At 40.7% G+C, this 20,733-nt stretch overlaps 1 protein-coding gene across 3 annotated transcripts in view; it reads left to right on the top strand.

Annotated features, from left to right (window-relative positions):
• Window positions 1–20,733, top strand: part of LOC108699825 (protein Daple-like) — an 88,214-nt gene that overhangs the window by 57,215 nt on the left and 10,266 nt on the right. Inside the window, exons 19-28 of one of the 3 annotated variants that reach the window (XM_018232427.2) lie at window positions 2,091–2,252; window positions 2,592–2,869; window positions 4,122–4,265; window positions 4,451–4,637; window positions 6,117–6,262; window positions 7,951–8,040; window positions 8,347–8,579; window positions 12,148–12,336; window positions 13,794–13,862; window positions 14,151–14,219. In XM_018232427.2, the coding sequence (XP_018087916.1) occupies window positions 2,091–2,252; window positions 2,592–2,869; window positions 4,122–4,265; window positions 4,451–4,637; window positions 6,117–6,262; window positions 7,951–8,040; window positions 8,347–8,579; window positions 12,148–12,336; window positions 13,794–13,862; window positions 14,151–14,219 (1,567 nt within the window). Of the gene's footprint in view, window positions 1–2,090; window positions 2,253–2,591; window positions 2,870–4,121; window positions 4,266–4,450; window positions 4,638–6,116; window positions 6,263–7,950; window positions 8,041–8,346; window positions 8,580–8,923; window positions 9,463–12,147; window positions 12,337–13,793; window positions 13,863–14,150; window positions 14,220–20,733 lie in introns of those variants that run through there. The other 2 variants (XM_041574815.1, XM_018232428.2) reach the window with 2 other exon arrangements.

Genomic DNA, 20,733 nt, shown 5'->3' on the forward strand with positions numbered 1-20,733 from the left:
TATATTCAATTTTGAAATCTGACATGGGGCTAGACATTTTGTCAATTTCCCAGCTGCCCCAAGTCATGTGACTTGTGCTCTGATAAACGTCAATCACTCTTTACTGCTGTACTGCAAGTTGGAGTGATATCACCCCCCTTCCTTTTCCCCCCAGCAGCCAAACAAAAGAACAATGGGAAGGTAACCAGATAACAGCTCCCTAACACAAGATAACAGCTGCCTGGTAGATCTAAGAACAACACTCAATAGTAAAAACCCATGTCTCACTGAGACACATTGAGTTACATTGAGAAGGAAAAACAGCAGCCTGCCAGAAAGCATTTCTCTCTTGTGCAGGCACAAGTCACATGACCAGGGGCAGCTGGGAAATTGACAATATGTCTAGCCCCGTGTCAGATTTCAAAATTGAATATAAAAATATCTGTTTGCTCTTTTGAGAAATGGATTTCAGTGCAGAATTCTGCTGGAGTAGCACTATTAACTGATGCGTTTTGAAAAAAACATGTTTTCCGATGACAGTATCCCTTTAAGCCTCCTCACCTGCTATCTTCAGTGCTTGTTTACTAACCCAAGCTTGGCAGGTGAATGAACAGTAACATTATGGTGTTTGACTGGTGAAGGGCTTAAGCCTCCACTAGTTAATAAACCTCTGTAAACAATCATGTCGTCTTCTGGTGCAGAATTAGAAAAATGAACTTTCTCCATTACCGGATGACTAGATGAATTAAGCCAGCACTGCTTTCCATGACAAGTGCTTGTTGGTTTTTAGTAAAAGAGCAAAATGTGATTTATTCAGCATTCTAAAGTTTAAGTCACATAACGTGACCTGAGGAATGCAAAATTCTTTGTCCCAAAAGGTGGGTGGCCAAAGAGGATTCAGCCTAACTGATACATGTTCTTATACAAATGAATGTCAGCTGGCAAAAATTATCATTTTGGCCCTGTGCTTAGTCTTGTCAGTTTTGATGAAAAAAAAAACTAAATTGTCTGGTATGTGTAAGACCCTGAAGGAGCAGGGGCACTCATTGGTATAATCTAGTCATAATGGGTGTTCTAGGTGTGGGACCTTACACAGAGTAATACCTGGAAAAACATCACTTTATAACATAAGAAATGTGACACTTTTTTTGGAGTCAATATCAGTCTGAGTTTTACTGGAAATGTCTGCTCTGTGACTTCTTAAGCATGAGGCTTGGTCAACACAGTTTTATCATCACTGAGACTGAAGATACCTTTAAGGCAGTTACAGTATTCTGCATGTAACAGCTAGTTTTGATGCTGGCACTAGTTTAAGTACTGACCTGCAGGGGTAATTAATAATAAATACAAAATAAAACATACATTTTTTTTTTTCAAAATGATCAGTTAATAGTGCTGATCCAGCAGACTTCTGCACTGAAATACGTTTCTCAAAATAGCAAATCTGACATGAGACTAGACAGATTGTCAGTTTCCCAGCTGCCCCCAGTAATGTGACTTGTGCTCTGATAAACTCAGTACTGCTGTACTGCAAGTTACATTGCGTAGGAGAAACAACAGCCTGCCAGAAAGCAGTTCCATCCTAAAGTGCTGGCTCTTTCTGAAAGCACATGGCCACGAAAAATAACCTGAGATGGCGCCTACACACCAATATTGCAACTAAAAAAATACACTTGCTGTTTCAGGAATGAAATTTTATATTGTAGAAGGAATTATTTGCAGTGTAAACAGTGTAATTTAGAAATAAAAACTACATCATAAAAAGCATGACAGAATCCCTTTAAGTATATATCAGCTGCTGTATTTTTAATTATTATTTGTGGCATGAAAGTCGTATTAAGCTGCACAAATCATTATCCTAAGATATAAGCTTGTTTTTTAGCCTTTCCTCAAGATTTGGGCATATGTTTTCTGCCCCTTTCTTGTGCCATGCAATCAATGCTATATGGATGAGGAGACATTTCCCCATCTGAATTCATTTCAAAAAGAGTTTTGTAATTATATAACTCCGAAATGCCAACACCAATACCTAACACTCTCTCTAGTAAAAGTAGTTAGACTTCCAAAGCCCTTGTATCTTTAAGGTTTACTATTTTGCCTTCCTTCTGTAGAATGCAGCCCTGCTAGCTGAGAAGAAGCTGATCAGAGAGCAGTTGCAACATCTGGAATCACAGACTCTTAACCTCAGCAATCAGATGGGGACATTACAGAAACAGGTCACCTTTCTTCAAGAACACAACATTGCTCTGCAGACGCAGACAGCCAATCTACAGGTAAAAAGTGTCCCCAGGAAGGTTGCATGTAGCCTCCAATTCTCTTTATAAATCACTTTTTATAAAGGAGATCACCACCCAAACTGTTCTACTGTACATTCATTAAAATGTTCAGTAGTTTGTATGTAATAATAGCTATTATTTGATTCTCTTTCTGTTCCTTAGCGCAGACTATAAAGCACCCAACTCATTTTAATAGCTATTCGATTTTCAAATAACTTTACAATCACTGAGGATTATTAATGTATATTGTAGAGTTGCTTGGACATTTTGTATCATCATTTTCAGCAATGTTATCCAAGATGTCCAAGATTACCAAGAATGTCCATTGCCTTGTAGGTTGAGAATGCCACTGCCACATCCCAGGTTGCTTCTTTGAAGTCCCAGATCTCCCAATTCCAGAACCAGCTTTCTACTCGGGAAAGTGAGAATGAGATTCTCCAGCAGCAGAAGGAGCACTTAAGGGTTAAGCATGAATCACTGCTTCAGGACCATGAGCATTTGGCCTCACTTCATGAACGCCAGTCCGCAGAGTATGAAGTGCTGATCAGCCAGCACAGTACCCTGAAAAGCCAGTACAAGAGCCTGGAACAGGCACATCGTAACCTAGAGGAGAGGTAAGGGGTCATATTCCAGCTACAGCGAGAAAAAGAAAACACCTCCTGTTTTTGGTAAATTGTGCCTATGCTTCAGCTTGTTTTCATGAGGATAAAACATTGGGAAGGCCCATTTATCAAAATTCATAATTTTGTGTTTTTAGAAACCACAAAAAAACTCCTTTTTTCTAAAACCACAAATGTCATGAAATATATTAAAAGATTGAATTATAAAAAGCATGAACACAAACAAAAGAATATTCCAAATAAGAATATGAAAACCTTGAAATCCCTGTTTCCATACTAATTTTTGTTCAACTAAAAGCACTAAGCAAAAAAAAAGATTTTACTAGTGATGGGCGAATCTGACCTGTTCCACTTCACTAAAAATTCGCCAAATGCATTGAAGTCTATGGTCAACAATTTTTCCATTGACTCCACATGATTTCTGCATCTTTTACATGGCGTATTTTTGTATTAGAAATGATATCTTTATTGGAGTTCTGCATAGAATCGTTGGCTTAGATCCTCTCTGGTTGATGTCTGTTAGAAATATACAGTAGGAAACACTGCCCATTCCCTGGAATCACATTAGTATGAAGGAAAATAATAACACATTTGCCTTACAAAGGAATATACTTCAGTTTCCCATACACCAAGGGGGTTATTTAGCAAGCTCCGAATATCCGAAATTCAAATAATTCGTAGTTCTCGGAATTTATTAAAGTCTGATGGTCTTAAAAGTCAGACTCCGAAAATCCGGCATTTCAAAGCTCTCGAGGTCCTGTAAAAATCAATGGGGAAGGTCCCAGTTTCTGCGCTGCTGTCCGTACCAATATCCGATGATTTCGGGGATTTTAGACCAAAAAGTCAGAAAACTCTGAAAAATTCGTAGTATTTGAGGAAAAGTCCGAAAGATTCGTACTTTTTGAGCTAAACTCCGAAGTTATAGGATTATTTTTTCGGACATTTTTAATGATAAATAAGGTCCATTCAAGCAGTCGGAGTTGCTTGGATTTCTAACTTAATACTTCGAAAAATTCGGACCTTGATAAATAACCCCCCAAATGTTGACTCTCGAGCCACAAGATGGGGATTGGTTGGCAGTCTAAAATGCAGTGTGTTACTTGCTCTTCAAAACAAGCCCTGAAAGTTGAATATCAGGTGGTGATGGTAAGGATTAACAAATGCAATACAAAATACTTGATATTCACAGTATACTATAGTTAACATCTCCTCTTCCCCCACCCCACCCCCCCTTTTTTTTTTAAAGCTACAATACACTAATGAAGCACAAAGAAGAGCAGGAGGACTTGGATGCAGTTTTAAAGAAAGAGCAGGAAGTTCTGCAACAAGAAAGGCGGAAGAACTTTGCTGCTGTGGAAGAAAACCAGAAGCTAAAGTCAGATCTGGAAAGGTGAGAATGGTTACAGAATCTGTAGAACAGAAAAGTGCAGCGTCATGTATAACATGTATAACCATGTACCAATAACAGCATTACCACCATTGTCATGGTTTGCATCAGGTTAAAACCCTAATCAGTCCTATCTGATAACATAACATTTCTTTCTGGGACATGTCTGTCCTCCTTGTATGCTTTAGGTTAAATTTCTTGCACGGAGAACTGCAGACAGAATACAACAGCCTTCACAAGCACACTAAGGAGGTAAAAACCTCCCTGAACAATGCCCAGATGGAGCTAAACCGCTGGCAGGTACGCTTTGATGAATTAAAAGAGCAACATCAGACCATGGATATTTCCCTCACCAAACTTGATAACCACTGTGAGGTAAGGCTGAGAGATGTGAAGGAAGCCAAATGGATTTGTTTATATACTTACCTGCCTCGTCCAACAGATAAAAATGCACTTATAAGTTCAATACCAAATATTATAACAGTACATAGTCAATTACACAGTTTACAACATCACATAAATGCAACTGATACTAGAGTTCTGCACGGAACCAATATAAAAACCCAGCCCGCGACCCGAACGCGCAGCCTGCGACACGAACCACATCCTGCTTGGATCCGCTACTTGACCTTGGCCCGCTACTGCTTTATCCGCAACCTGGCGACCACCATTAAACAGGAAGTGCTGTTGCTGCAAACAGGAAGTGGCATCATCAAAAGTGGGCGGAGACAGAAAAACGTTTTGTAAAATTTTAAAAGGAGTAAAACATAGACAATATAACACAAGATAAGAAATATAGATGAGAATCACAACCCAACCCGCAGACCCGCGACCCACAGACCCGCATCTATACCCGCACCCAAAAATCCTACCCTCATCCCGCAAGGTACCCACTTTTTTTGCGGGTGACCCGCTGGTACCCGACCCGCTGCAAGACTCTAACTGATACTATATAATACTGTATATTTTGTCAACCATAACAAGGAACATTGCGTTATCTAATTTGAAAGGGTCCAATTAAAACTTTTTGATTATGATGACCATGGTGTTTTCTATGACAATTCCCCTTTGCAATGATACGGTTGCATGAGACTTTTACCTTTCTGTAATTATCAAATTTCTATAATTAGTGAATTTAAGGCATAAATGCATGTTTTTATACTTCATAAACTGGGCCCTATAATGTAAAGTTCTGTAAAGTACACCATCTTTGCAATCATCTATCAAAATACCTGTCCCCTATCAAAACAATGTTTTAAATTAGAAATGGTTGCATTATTTGTAGGTTTCCATTATTATGACAATATTGATATATGGTTAATTAAGGTAATTTCCCCAAATCACTGGTTTAAAAGATTGCGGTTCCATTTGATGTGTTTGGCTGCACCTGAGGAAATGAGGTGATAGCTACCTAATCGTTGTATACACATCATTCTTCACACATATTGTTCTTGCAATAAACTTCAGGAGCCACCTTTTAATTTGCTGTTGGACTGCTTGCCTATAAACCTAAATAAATGCTATTCTCAGTAACAGAACACATAAACACATACGTGTCAAATTTATTAAGAAAACAGTTAATCTTCCTGTATGTTTTTGGAGTGTCGGAGGAAACTATAGCAAACACACAAGCACACTGAGAACATACAAGCTTCTTTCTGTTATTGTCCTGCTGCCCATAGACATGAATTACAGGGCAGACTCCAGGTGATAAAACACACAAAACATTTATTCATAAACATTTGTGTCTGGGTTGTATATATAAATAATGGACTTACTGTATAAGCATGCACCACTAGTTGGAGATAAGCATTTATGTTTCACAAAATAAATAGAGATTCTATCTTCCTGCAGCTTCTCACCCGTCTGAAAAGCAACCTAGAGGAGGAAAACCACCATCTTCTGAGCCAGATTCATATGCATAGCCAGCAGAACCAAATGCTGCTGGAGCAAAGCATGGAGACTAAGGAGCAGTACCACGAGGAACAAAAGCAATACATGTACGTATCTGGCTAATGAAGCACACTTAAAGGAATTCTGTCATGATTTTTAATGATGTAGTTTTTATTTCTAAATTACACTGTTAACACTGCAAATAATTCACTCTACAATATAAAATTTCATTCCTGAACCAACAAGTGTATTTTTTAGTTGTAATATTGGTGTGTAGGCGTCATCTACCGTCATTTTTCCTGATCATGTGCTTTCAGAAAGAGCCAGCACTTTAGAATGGAACTGCTTTCTGGCAGGCTGTTGTTTCTCAATGTAACTGAATGTGTCACAGTGGGACCTGGATTTTACTATTAAGTGCTGTTCTTAGATCTACCAGGCAGCTGTTATTTTGTTAGGGAGCTAGTATCTGGTTACCTTCCCATTGTTCTGTTGTTAGGCTGCTGGAGGGGGGGAATATCACTCCAACTTGCAGTACAGCAGTAAAGAGTGACTGAAGTTTATCAGAGCACAAGTCACGTGACTGGGGCCACCTGGGAAACTGACAATATGTCTAGCCCCATGTCAGATTTCAAAATTAAATATAAAAAAAATCTGTTTGCTCTTTTGAGAAACGGATTTCAGTGCAGAATTCTGCTGGAGCAGCACTATTAACTGATGCGTTTTGAAAAAAACAGAATCCCTTTAATACCAGGAGTTGGTCTACAGAAACAGAATACTGTGTCTTTGCTAAATTCATTAAAAATAAGTTTCCTCTTTTTGGAATTCTGCTTGCTATGCAAATAAATTGTTTAACATAATAAAACCAGCTAAATATATAAGCAATTGTATTCTTATACTGTACTAATAAATATTTTAATACCAAGCAAGAATTTGTCCAACAAATCTTCACTTCTAATTCGCAGTAGTATTGCCCCAAAGTTCATTGTTTGGGTCAAAGAGAAACCTTTGATTCCCAATAGTTGGTTCTCTACAAAAGGATCACTAAAGTGCTGCTTTAACAAGTTTTATATACAAGACAATATCCTAATGCCATCAATAAATGCCATCTGATATATACAATGCATACATGAAGCCATGACATTTTTTTCAACATGGTTATACTGCAATTTGAAATGCAAATACTCAAATAAATAATTGTTTTGATCAGTTAGAAGGAATTCTGGGAAAGATTCTCCCCCAAATTCTGAAATGATTCTAGACTTAAATAGTGTTTAATGGAGTGCTGTGCCTTTAGGGCAGAGACACACGTGGAGATTTCGGGGAGATTAGTCGTCCAACGGAGCACTTTGAGATAAGTGGCACTCGGAGCACTTTGTTTTCCGAAGTTGTTTGAAGTTTCATCGCAAGGCGACTTCGGATAACAAAGCGCTCCGAGTGCCATCCCATCGGCGGTTTAGATTCTAGCCAGCGGGAAGGCAGTTCAGGTAAATTGGTCGCCTGAAGAGGAGGCGATTTGACGCCGGGCGACTAAATCTCCCCGAATCTCCATGTCTGTCTCTGCCCTTAAGGATTTTTTTTATCAATTTAGGGTTTGGCTTTTTGTTAACAAAGAAGGTACAGCAAGTGATAAATGAGGTTTGTTTCTGTTAATCCTTTACACTACAAGATAAGGATAATACATTTCAATTTCACCAAATCTACATGTTGTTTTAAGAAAAAGGGTTAACAATTGTTTTTGATTAACTTTCTTGAGCTCTTTTAATAATCCTAGTAAATGTTTATTTTCTCCCAACAGAGATAAATTACACGACTTGAGAAGGCAAAAGGAGAAGCTGGAAGAAAAGATCATGGATCAATATAAATTTTATGATCCAACTCCAAAAAAGTAGGTTTAATACTTATTTCTAACATACTGTATGTGGCTGATACACCATATATGGACTCAAACGTAAGTAAAAGCAAATAATAGGTATCTAGCTTAGATTTTCATTATGTTGACTGCAGAAGCATAAAGGAAAATAGAAGATTCAGGCCTCCTATCTACCCATTAGCAGTAAATTAATGGTTAAAGGGGAATTTTTTTTCAATAAGCAGAGGGATCTCCAACCTTTGCCTCTTTTGGTAAAAGAGTTTTCCAGTATCTACTGGCGTTTTAAATTCTATTCGGGCAATTTCATATTTATTTCCACAGGAAAAGCCACTGGTCAGGAGCCAAAGCTATTGCAAAGCTGATAAAACCAAAGAAGGAACCCTCCCGGGAAAGTGTAAAATCTCCCACAGATGTTCGGAGTAAGTCAGTGGATAATGCAGAGATGGCTGCCTCACCATCATCTATGAGACCACTTCAGTTCCCCCAGGAGAGTCTCGATAATTCATCACTTGGCTCTGATGAGAAAGGCAGCCCCAAGGTTTTGCCTAGTAAAGGTAAGGTCCATGCTCTCCTCTGCCTTTATTCACCTATAAAGTCACTTACCAGTACATGAACAACACATTTCCCAAGAACTACATTTAACTATGGTGTGATATATAATAATATATGTCTAATTGCAGCTGCTGGATGCCTGCGTGTGTTCAGGTGCATATGTTGAAGCGCTGAAACATGATTGCTGCTTATTTACATAAGTACATGTATTTGAATTGATGTTCTTTTGAAATGATGATTTCATTTTCTAACTTCAGCCTTTCACTTTGTTTTAGTTATTCCCTGCTTAACTGTTCTATTTCTCATTTTACTTCCCTGGGTGACCTGCACATTTGCCACATACCAGCTACTCGCATAAAGTTGCCATTTTTGAAAAACAGAAGCCAAGACAAGGAGAAATCCGTGCAGAGTCAGCGCCGTCTCTCTAAGCGCCTGCGGTTCTGGTCCTCTTTCGACATTCCATCCTCTCACAAAGACTCTGTCTCTCTCCCGGAAATCAGGGACTTCTAACACTCTGTTCTTACACTCCTGCATCAGCAGATTTTCTGGAGCTCTGGAAATAAAAAGCAAACAATCTAAAATTAAATAACCCCGTATACCATTCAGATTCTCATAATAAAGTCACTTCCGTGCAGCAATTAAAGAATTGAACTGAAGAAAGAATATTGCCTGAGTGGGGAAAAAGATTCCCTGCCCCTATACCTCCCCCCCCAAAAAAAAAAGAAATTAAAAAAAGAAAAATCTCCTTTTGCCCATCTTTTATGAAACAAGCCGCCATTTGGACTGAGTAAGTGTAGCTGCAGTTTGTTGCACTGATACTCTGCGTTTGTAAACCCCTTGGGGTAAATTTATCAAAGAGTGAAGTTCCGCCACTACAGTGAAATTCCGAAGCTCTCAATTCATTTCTATGGGATTTTGAAAGGCGTATTTATCAATGGGTGAAAGTGAAAGTTCACCCTTTGATAAATACGCCTATAAAAACCCCATGGAAATTAATGGAGAGTGGAGGAATTTCACTCTAGTGGCGGAACTTCACTATTAACTTCACTCTTTGATAAATATACCCCCTGGTGTTCTATGTTTTAGTGTTCGGGGCTGATAAAAGTTGCCCCATAATAGCGTTATTGTATGTTTTGTGTACAAACCACGCAATTTTGTCCTTGCTCCATAACCTTCCAGAAGTTTTCTTGCATGTCTTCCTTCTTCAATTCCCTAACATGCACCAGCGCTTGCTCTAACCCGTTCCATTTGCAGTGCTTCTCCTTATCAGGCCCAGCATGGTGACTGAGAATGTGTGCATTAGTAGTATGAATGTCTCTGTCTTATATCTGCATCTGCTATATGATGTAACTGACCTCGAACCTGTGACTCTGCAGCTGCTTTTAAAGTTTGCTGAGAGTGGCAGTTGCAAGACAGCTGGAGCACTGCGGTGCCTAGGAACTACATGCACAGGATGGAATACAGATCTTGGAATCCCTGTTATGTTTAGAAATTATCTACTTTTATTCGGTAGCTCATCATTGGTTTTGTTATAGTTCCTATATATTCTTACTTTTGATCCAATTCAACTGACTGCACAGAGGCTTTGGCATTCAATCATCCTTCTGTTAGCGGCTCTTTATAGTATGATATGTGAGAAACTGGGCAACAGTAGGGATGTGTCTTGTTACAGATTTGTATAAAAATGAAGGATCAGACTCACAAATGCCAATTGGATACTTTATTAGAGCTGCTGTAGAAGTTGGATGAAGCCAAATGTGTATTCACTGTTTGCAGTGGAAGAGAACATCCAGTACAAGAATATGATTGCAGTTAAGGAGAATGCAATGTGGCAGGTTTCAGGCCACATGAAACACAGCAAAGTGAAAACCAAGAATGACTAGTTAGTTTATGGAAGGAGATGACAGAATTATTATAGGGTCTGTGCTTTACTCTGCTCGCTTACACACACACACAGGTGGAGAAAAGGCCAGAGTATCCGTCTTCAAACTAACTTCGAGTGAAGGATTCAAAGTAAAAAAACTTAGACTTTTTGTGCTCCTCGACTATCGAATTGGCGTAAATTCGCCTGAGTAGAATGATTCGAATAGATCGAGCGCAAAAACGCTGCGACTATTCGCCCATTCGATAGTCGAAGTACTGTCTCTTTTAAAAATACTTTGACTGCCTACTTCGCCACCTAAAACCTACCGAATTGCTTTAAAAGCCTATGGGAAAGTTCCATAGGCTTGTTTTCCAAGTTTTTGATCGAATAAAAAGGCATTCGATCGAATGAAAATCCTTCGAGCGAATATTCGATCGAGTGCCTATTCGCCTGGCGAATATTCGCCAATTCGACTATTCGGCAGCGCGTAAATTCGCCCGAATTGCCTAGTCGATTCTATTCGATTCTATTCCCCAGTCGAATTTCGAGGGATTTAACCCCTCGTAATTCGACCCTTGATGAATTTGCCCCTTAGTGTTCCACCAGCCTAAAGATGGCCATAGACTATAAGGGCCCAATTTTGGGGCAGATATCGGTTGGGGAGGCCTGTCACAAGTCCCCATACACGAGCTGATAAGCTGCCAAATCGGTCTAAAGGACCCAAAACAACAGCTTAAATTTGCTCATGTATGACCACCATATATGCTTATTTCTCTATGCTACTCCGCTTTGTTGATGTTGCTTAACATAAACATAACTGCAAACAACCCTGTAATTTATGTTTAATGCGTTTTACAAATAATCTTTATTTTTCTGTGTTTGCTTTACATATTTAATATTTGAGGGTGTTTATTTAGTCTAACAGTTTTCTTGCTGCAAGTAATTTACAGATGACTGATTCCTATACATTACACAAATATATATAACAACTACCGGTATATATATATATATATATATATATCTATATATATATATATATATATACCAAGTATTGTACAAAAACCGCACTCTCAGGTCTTCTCAAAGGTGTAAAAAAATGAAAATATTTATTTCGACGTTTCGGCTTCTATACTGAAGCCTTTCTCAAGTGGAGTGCACAGTGCAAATAACAGTCAGTATTTAAACACAAAATGGCGCCAAGACCCACAGTGTGACATCATAGCATCATGTGGGCGTCACCCAGTGAGTATGTATAAGTATTGTATATTAAAACAGCGTTCCCCCTATAAGGCTGTAGAGTTCCTCTAGAGGAACAGTTTGAGAAGTGGACACGGTAGGTATTGTCAAGGACCTCCTAGTTGACTTATAATATCCTTATATTTAACAATAGGGGGTACATTATTCACTATATATATAATCCGCTATGTTTTATTTTGTAAAATATATTTAATGAAGGCATGCATAAAACAAAAACACATGGATGCTAAACTGAGAATGAATTTTTATTAACATAAATTAAAATAGATAATTAGATTGTGGTAAAATATTTGCCTACAATGAACATACAAAAGATTTTATTTATTTTAAACAAAAATAATAGACTATTTGGGGAAAAAAATTATTAACTAAAGTTTGTCGTGTTTTTATTTTTTTTAGCAAAAACAGCTTTGTTCTGCTCATTGGCTACATTTCTTTAATCTTTTCAGTAATGGTAGAGGTTGCTCAGAGGCAGCAAAGAATGTCCTACCTTGGTGGTGGTGAACAAACAGATGGTGTGGAACATCTCACTCACTCTAGGAGAATGGAGTCAGGATCCAAGACTTTCTCTACATCTGCAATTCACCTTACTGCCCCTGCACTCAATGCTAAAGCTCTGCATTTATCCAGACCTAAAGGTAATCCCTAATTCGATACATATTTAGAGGCATTAGAATAAAGCTGGCCATAGACGCAAAGATCCGATCGTACGAATCAACGTACGATCGGACTTTCCCATCTCCCGACCCTCCACTAACCATTCAGATCAAAGTCTTTACCATTCCGATCAAATAAGAACAGATCAGCAATGTTCTGCCCCTGACAACAATCGTACGATACTTATGTCTGACAACACTAGTGACAGTCTCCCTCTGAAAATCGTACGATCGGCAATACACGCAGAGATATTATCGGCAGGCGACAGAAATTTTCTAACCTTTCCGATCGACCAAACGACCGATCTCCGACGGACGAAAAATGACGGGACTCTCCACACACGGTCCAAAAATCGTACGAATCCACGATTCGTACGATCGGATCTTTGCGTCTATGGCCAGCTTAAGGCTCTTGTCCCTCAGCTTTTAAGCTACCCACTCAGCACATAAGCAGATATTTTCTTCTTTCTCTACTTGAATTGCCTACATACCTTGTTAGCAGACTTGATAATTTGTTCAACTCCATGGACAGCTCTGTGTTTTGGTTGTCTTTCAAGCTGGTACCCACTGGGTGTTTGCCTGTACATAACAAGCTTTACCAGTAGTAGAACCATATAACACTTCTATTCTTCCAATAAAACTGCCCACCCTTAAAGGAGAACTAGAGCCTACCTAAAGAAGTAGCTACAAATGTTGTACATTATGTTTTGTGCTTATGTACCAGCTTAAAGCAACCACAGCCCTTTAGCAGTAAAGATTTGTGTCTCCAAAGATGCCCCAGTAGCTCCCCATCTTCTTTTCTGCTGATTCACTGCACATGCTCTGTGCTGCTGTCACTTACCGAGCTTAGGGACCCACTCACAATATACAGTACACATAGAATAGAAATGTCACAATATAAGACTGATTAGTAATTAATACAGATAATTACTACATGGCAGCACAGAAACCAGTGCAATTAGCATAAGAATGTAATAATCAGCCCTGTAGCATCAGCTTATATTACAGACCAACCTCAATTTCTGCTGGATAATTAGTGACGAGCCCTAAGATTAACTTCTCAACAGCTGCTCAGAGCCCACTGAACATGTGAGTGTCACAGACACTTTCCAAGATGGTGACCCCCTGTGTCAAGTCTGAAGTCCTGGATCATTGCTGCTATTGACAAGCTGAAACTTTAAGCTGGTGCAGTGGTTCAGTATCAAAAATATGGCATTTTTAGCCACATTCATTTTTAGGGTTTAGTTCTGCTTTAATTAAGTAAAAATAAAAATAGAAAATGTCTGCATTCTGTATCACATTGGAGCTTAGTGCTCTAGACTGAAATCTTCATCAGATCTGCCTTTTAGGTTCCTAAATTATTGCAGTTCTTTGCAGCTACAAATGAATCTTCTACTTCCACTAATGCTCACCACCCTCGTTTCTTTATTGTACTGCAGGCTACGATTCTGATGATAATCTATCCGACCAACTGCAAGAAGCTGAACGCAACACTGGAGGTTCACTTGGTAACCCTTTCTATATAGCCCACGAGAGCTAATAATAACCTGTAAAATGTATTCTTCTAAACATTGCTTAGTGATGTCCTCATGTACAATTGGGGTATTACATTGCTCATTGTTAAACAGGGGCTCCGTGTCATGTAATTTTATTTTGAAAGCCCACAAAATTCCTTTTTGGGTTCTGATAATTAGGAAATACAATGTCCAATTAAAAAGTGGGCTTATTTGCACAAGAACTTTCCATATACATCTATTTTATATTAAATAATACTAACGCTTTCTCTGTCATTTCAGTGCCATGGAGCAGCAGTTTAGAAGGCAGCAGAAGCGCATCAAATAGCAGCTCGTCCCTAACTCTCAAAGGTAGAGAAAGTGAAATTCCTTTTTTTTGTTTTAAAACATTTATCTTTTAAACTGGTGGTCCCCAACCTTTTTTACCCATGAGCCGCATTCAGATTTAAAAAGCTTTTGGGACAAACTGGCCACGCATATTCTTACAGCAGCAAGATCTCTACTGGCAGCTAATTGGAAAAAGCCGGTAATACCGGGGGTACAGACCCTTATAATAAAAGTTAATTGGATCAGAGCAATGGAGTCCATTCGAGCCAGACTTTTGGACAGAAGTTATGAGGAGGAGCTGGAGTGGCACCCATGGACCCGTTACCTGGAACTGTTTTAGCTTGGGACAAATATAGCGATATGAGGCACTGCACTTGGACGGTGTAGGACACGTTACCTTCACTTCGATGTACTTCTTTGGTTGAACGCACTGCTATTTCTGCTACCTTCCTTCCTTTTCTTTATTTCTTTTCCCCCCCTTTTTTTCTTTGTCTTTCCCTTCTCTTCCCCATCCCCCCTTTTATAATTGATGATACAGTCACTTTAGCTTTTCTTTAGCTACTGGTTCAAATGTGGAAACTACATTTATTGATCTGCTGTGTAACTATCTTCCTTGTTATTACTTCAGCCGATGTCTTTTTGTTGCATTACGTTCTGCAGTCTATACTGTATTGGTGTAAATCAATAAAAATTTCAAATTTAAAAAAAAAAAAAAAAAAAAAAAAAAAAAAAAGCTTTTGGGAAGCAACACGCATTTAAAATCCCTGCGGTACCAAATAATAGAGATGTCGCGAACTGTTCGCCGGCGAACTTGTTCGCGCGAACATCGGGTGTTCGCGCTCGCCGGAAGTTCGCGAACGTCGCGCGACGTTCGCCATTTTGGGTTCGCCATTGTTGGCGCTTTTTTTTGCCCTCTCACCCCAGACCAGCAGGTACATGGCAGCCAATCAGGAAGCTCTCCCCTGGACCACTCCCCTTCCCTATAAAAACCGAAGCCCTGCAGCGTTTTTTCACTCTGCCTGTGTGTGCTGAAGAGATAGTGTAGGGAGAGAGCTGCTGCCTGTTAGTGATTTCAGGGACAGTTGAAAGTTTGCTGGCTAGTAATCGTTTTGATACTGCTCTGTTATTGGAGGGACAGAAGTCTGCAGGGGTTTGAGGGACATTTAAGCTTAGGTAGCTTTGCTGGCTAGTAATCTACCTTCTACTGCAGTGCTCTGTATGTAGCTGCAGTGGGCAGCTGTCCTGCTTCTGATCTCATCTGCTGACTGCTGCAATAACAGTAGTCCTTGTAAGGACTGCTTTTATTTATTTTTTTGTTGTTTTACTACTACTACTACTACTACTACTATAAGAGCCCAGTGCTATTAGTCTAGCAGTGTTGGGGAGTGGGACTGGTGTGCTAATCTGCTGCTCCTAGTAGTTCAGCAGCACCAACTTTAATTTTTTTTTTTAATATTCATTTTTTTTTTATTTTACTTTTTTTATTTTACTACCGCTGTAGTAGTGTATAAGTTGACCTTTTAGGCATTATTTGCCCTGTAGGCATTATTTGCACACTGTTTTCTTCAACCCGCCATCGAGCTGTGTGACCTTGTTCACATTCTGTCTAAATATCCATAATATTACCGTCTCCAGAAAAAACACCGGAGTCACTTTTTTCAAGCAGCCATAATATATTTTACGTAATCCGTATCCACCGCTGTAGTAGTGTATACGTTGGCCTTGTAGGCATTATTTGCACACTGTTTTCTTCAACCCGCCATCGAGCTGTGTGACCTTGTTCCCATTCTGTCTAAATATCCATAATATTACCGTCTCCAGAAAAAACACCGGAGTCACTTTTTTCAAGCAGCATTCATATATTTTACGTAATCCGTATCCACCGCTGTAGTAGTGTATACGTTGGCCTTGTAGGCATTATTTGCACACTGTTTTCTTCAACCCGCCATCGAGCTGTGTGACCTTGTTCCCATTCTGTCTAAATATCCATAATATTACCGTCTCCAGAAAAAACACCGGAGTCACTTTTTTCAAGCAGCATTCATATATTTTACGTAATCCGTATCCACCGCTGTAGTAGTGTATACGTTGGCCTTGTAGGCATTATTTGCACACTGTTTTCTTCAACCCGCCATCGAGCTGTGTGACCTTGTTCCCATTCTGTCTAAATATCCATAATATTACCGTCTCCAGAAAAAACACCGGAGTCACTTTTTTCAAGCAGCATTCATATATTTTACGTAATCCGTATCCACCGCTGTAGTAGTGTATACGTTGGCCTTGTAGGCATTATTTGCACAGTGTTTTCTTCAACCCGCCATCGAGCTGTGTGAGCTTGTTCACATTTTGTCTAAATATTGATAATATTATCGTCTCTAGAAAAACCACTTGAGTTACTTTTTTTCAAGCAGCATTCATATATTTTACGTAATCCGTATCCACCGCTGTAGTAGTGTATACGTTGACCTTGTAGGCATTATTTGCACACTGTTTTCTTCAACCCGCCATCGAGCTGTGTGAGCTTGTTCACATTTTGTCTAAATATTGATAATATTATCGTCTCTAGAAAAACCACTTGAGTTACTTTTTTTCAAGCAGCATTCATATATTTTACGTAATCCGTATCCACCGCTGTAGTAGTGTATACGTTGACCTTGTAGGCATTATTTGCACACTGTTTTCTTCAACCCGCCATCGAGCTGTGTGAGCTTGTTCACATTTTGTCTAAATATTGATAATATTATCGTCTCTAGAAAAACCACTTGAGTTACTTTTTTTCAAGCAGCATTCATATATTTTACGTAATCCGTATCCACCGCTGTAGTAGTGTATACGTTGACCTTGTAGGCATTATTTGCACAGTGTTTTCTTCAACCCGCCATCGAGCTGTGTGAGCTTGTTCACATTTTGTCTAAATATTGATAATATTATCGTCTCTAGAAAAACCACTTGAGTTACTTTTTTTCAAGCAGCATTCATATATTTTACGTAATCCGTATCCACCGCTGTAGTAGTGTATACGTTGACCTTGTAGGCATTATTTGCACACTGTTTTCTTCAACCCGCCATCGAGCTGTGTGAGCTTGTTCACATTTTGTCTAAATATTGATAATATTATCGTCTCTAGAAAAACCACTTGAGTTACTTTTTTTCAAGCAGCATTCATATATTTTACGTAATCCGTATCCACCGCTGTAGTAGTGTATACGTTGACCTTGTAGGCATTATTTGCACACTGTTTTCTTCAACCCGCCATCGAGCTGTGTGAGCTTGTTCACATTTTGTCTAAATATTGATAATATTATCGTCTCTAGAAAAACCACTTGAGTTACTTTTTTTCAAGCAGCATTCATATATTTTACGTAATCCGTATCCACCGCTGTAGTAGTGTATACGTTGACCTTGTAGGCATTATTTGCACACTGTTTTCTTCAACCCGCCATCGAGCTGTGTGAGCTTGTTCACATTTTGTCTAAATATTGATAATATTATCGTCTCTAGAAAAACCACTTGAGTTACTTTTTTTCAAGCAGCATTCATATATTTTACGTAATCCGTATCCACCGCTGTAGTAGTGTATACGTTGACCTTGTAGGCATTATTTGCACACTGTTTTCTTCAACCCGCCATCGAGCTGTGTGACCTTGTTCACATTTTGTCTAAATATTGATAATATTATCGTCTCTAGAAAAACCACTTGAGTTACTTTTTTTCAAGCAGCATTCATATATTTTACGTAATCCGTATCCACCGCTGTAGTAGTGTATACGTTGACTTTGTAGGCATTATTTGCACAGTGTTTTCTTCAACCCGCCATCTAGCTGTGTGTATTATCGTTTCCAGAAAAACCAACTGAGTTTTTGTTGTTGTTGTTGTTTTTTTAAAAATAATGCCAGGCAAAGGCAGGCCGCCACGCAGAGGCCGTGCTAGGGGCCGTGCTGCTATGCAATCCTGTGGCCCTAGCAAATTTCCCAGTTTTAAAAAGCCAATGACCCTGAACTCCCAAAATGCTGAAGAGGTAGTTGACTGGCTTACACAGCACACCCCATCCTCTACCGTTTCTAACTTTACCACAACATCCTCCTCATCCTCCACTGCTATGGCCACCCCACGTAACACTTCCTCCACCACCGGTGCCCCTTCTTCACTGGGGTCAGAGGAGTTATTTTCCAATGAGTTTCTTGAACTGAGTAATGCGCAACCATTATTGCCAGAAGAAGATGAAGGAGATGAGGACCTTACACCAGATTTAATTCTGGCAGAGAACACGATAGAGATGGACATAATGAGTGATGAGGAGGAGGTCCCCGCTGCTGCTTCCTTCTGTGATGTGTCAGAAGAAATTGATGCATCTGAGGAGAATGATGATGAGGAGATTGATGTTTTGTGGGTGCCTAGTAGAAGAGAGCAAGAGGAGGGTAGTTCAGATGGAGAGACGGAGAGTCAGAGAGGCAGTAGGAGAATAAGACTTAGAAGAAGCAGGGAGGACAGCCCGCAGGGATCAGCAGGGCAACAACATGTATCGGCACCTGTGTTCAGCCGGCCAACGCACCCGCCATTGCCGCCAATACCGCCAACTCCGCCAACTTCTACTGTTACCGCCAGATCGCACACTTCCAAAAAGTCAGCAGTGTGGGATTTTTTTAATGTGTGTGCCTCTGACAAAAGCATTGTAATTTGCAATGAGTGCAGTCAGAAACTGAGCCTTGGTAAGCCCAACAGCCACATAGGTACAACTTCTATGCGAAGGCACATGAGCGGCAAGCACAAAGCACTTTGGGAGCAACACCTCAAAGGCAACAGGCAAACTAAAAGCCACACTCCTTCTGGTCCAGCATCTTACTGCTCTACCTCTGCTCTCCTTGACCCGTCTGAACCACCCTCCACTCCGCCTTCCACCTTGACCACCTGTTCCCATTCCCAGTCATCTGCCACCAGCCAAGTTTCTGTGAAGGCCATGTTTGAGCGTAAGAAGCCAATGTCTGACTGTCACCCCCTTGCCCGGCGTCTGACAGCTGGCTTGTCTGCACTCTTAGCCCGCCAGCTTTTACCATACCAGCTGGTGGACTCTGAGGCCTTCCGCAAATTTGTAGCAATTGGGACACCGCAGTGGAAGGTACCCAGCCGCAATTTTTTTCTAAAAAGGGAATACCACACCTGTACCAACATGTGCAGAGCCAAGTTACCGCATCTCTGTCACTTAGTGTTGGGCCAAAGGTCCATATGACTACTGACGCATGGTCCTCCAAGCATGGTCAGGGCAGGTATGTCACCTACACTGCCCACTGGGTGAACTTGGTAATGGCTGGGAAGCAGGGAATGGGTAGCTCAACAACAACAGTGGAGTTGGTGTCACCGCCACGGATTGCACGCGGTTCTGCCACCACCTCTACTCCTCCATCGCTCTCTACCTCGTCTTCTTCTTCTTCTTACTCTGCTGCTGGGTCCTCCTCCTCCTCCTCCACACCTGTGCACCCCCAGCTCCCCCTAGGCTATTCGACGTGCCAGGTACGCCGTTGTCACGCTGTCTTGGGGATGACGTGCCTGGAAAGCAAAAACCATACCGGATCTGTACTCCTGTCATCTCTGCAGTCACAGGCCGATCGGTGGCTGACCCACACCAACTGCAGATCGGAAAAGTGGTGTGTGACAATGGAAGCAATCTGTTGGCAGCGTTGAGACTAGGCAATTTAACACATGTGCCCTGCATGGCACATGTGTTAAATTTAATAGTCCAACGTTTTGTCTCCAAGTACCCAGGATTCCAGGACGTTCTCACCCAGTCCAGAAAGGTGTCGGCCCATTTCAGACGTTCCTACACAGCCATGGCACGCCTTGCTGACATTCAGCAGCGCTACAACATGCCAGTCAGGCGTTTGATTTCTGACAGCCAGACTCGCTGGAATTCAACGCTCCTTATGTTGGAACGTCTGCTGCAACAACAAAGGGCCGTCAACGAGTACCTTTTTGAACTGGGTGGTAGGACTGGATCTGCACAGCTGGGGATTTTTTTCCCCCGTTACTGGGTGCTTATGCGCGATGCCTGCAGGCTCATGCGACCTTTTGAAGAGGTGACAAATATGGTCAGTCGCACCGAAGGCACCATCAGCGACCTAATACCCTTCGCTTTCTTCCTGGAGCGTGCCGTGCGACGAGTGACAGATGAGGCTGTAGACCAGCGTGACGAGGAGCTGGAAGCGCACGATTTCTGGTCGGAATCACCAGAACGAACCCAGGCACCTGCTGCAACGCAGGGAGAGGTGCCAGAAGTGGAGTCAGAGGAGGAAGGTGGCTTTGTGGAGGAGGAGGAGGAGGACCAACAGGAGCAGGCTTCCCAGGGGGCTAGTGGTGACCTTTTGGGGACCCCTGGTCTTGTACGTGGCTGGGGGGAGGAGACCGTGGATGATGCAGTCCTTGATAATGAGGAAGCGGAGATGGATAGCTCTGCATCCAACCTTGTGAGAATGGGGTCTTTCATGCTGTCATGCCTGTTGAAGGACCCCCGTATCAAGAGGCTTAAGGAGAAGGACCTGTACTG

This window comes from Xenopus laevis, chromosome 8S (genome assembly GCF_017654675.1).
Source record: "Xenopus laevis strain J_2021 chromosome 8S, Xenopus_laevis_v10.1, whole genome shotgun sequence".
Classification (NCBI taxonomy): Eukaryota; Metazoa; Chordata; class Amphibia; order Anura; family Pipidae; genus Xenopus; species Xenopus laevis.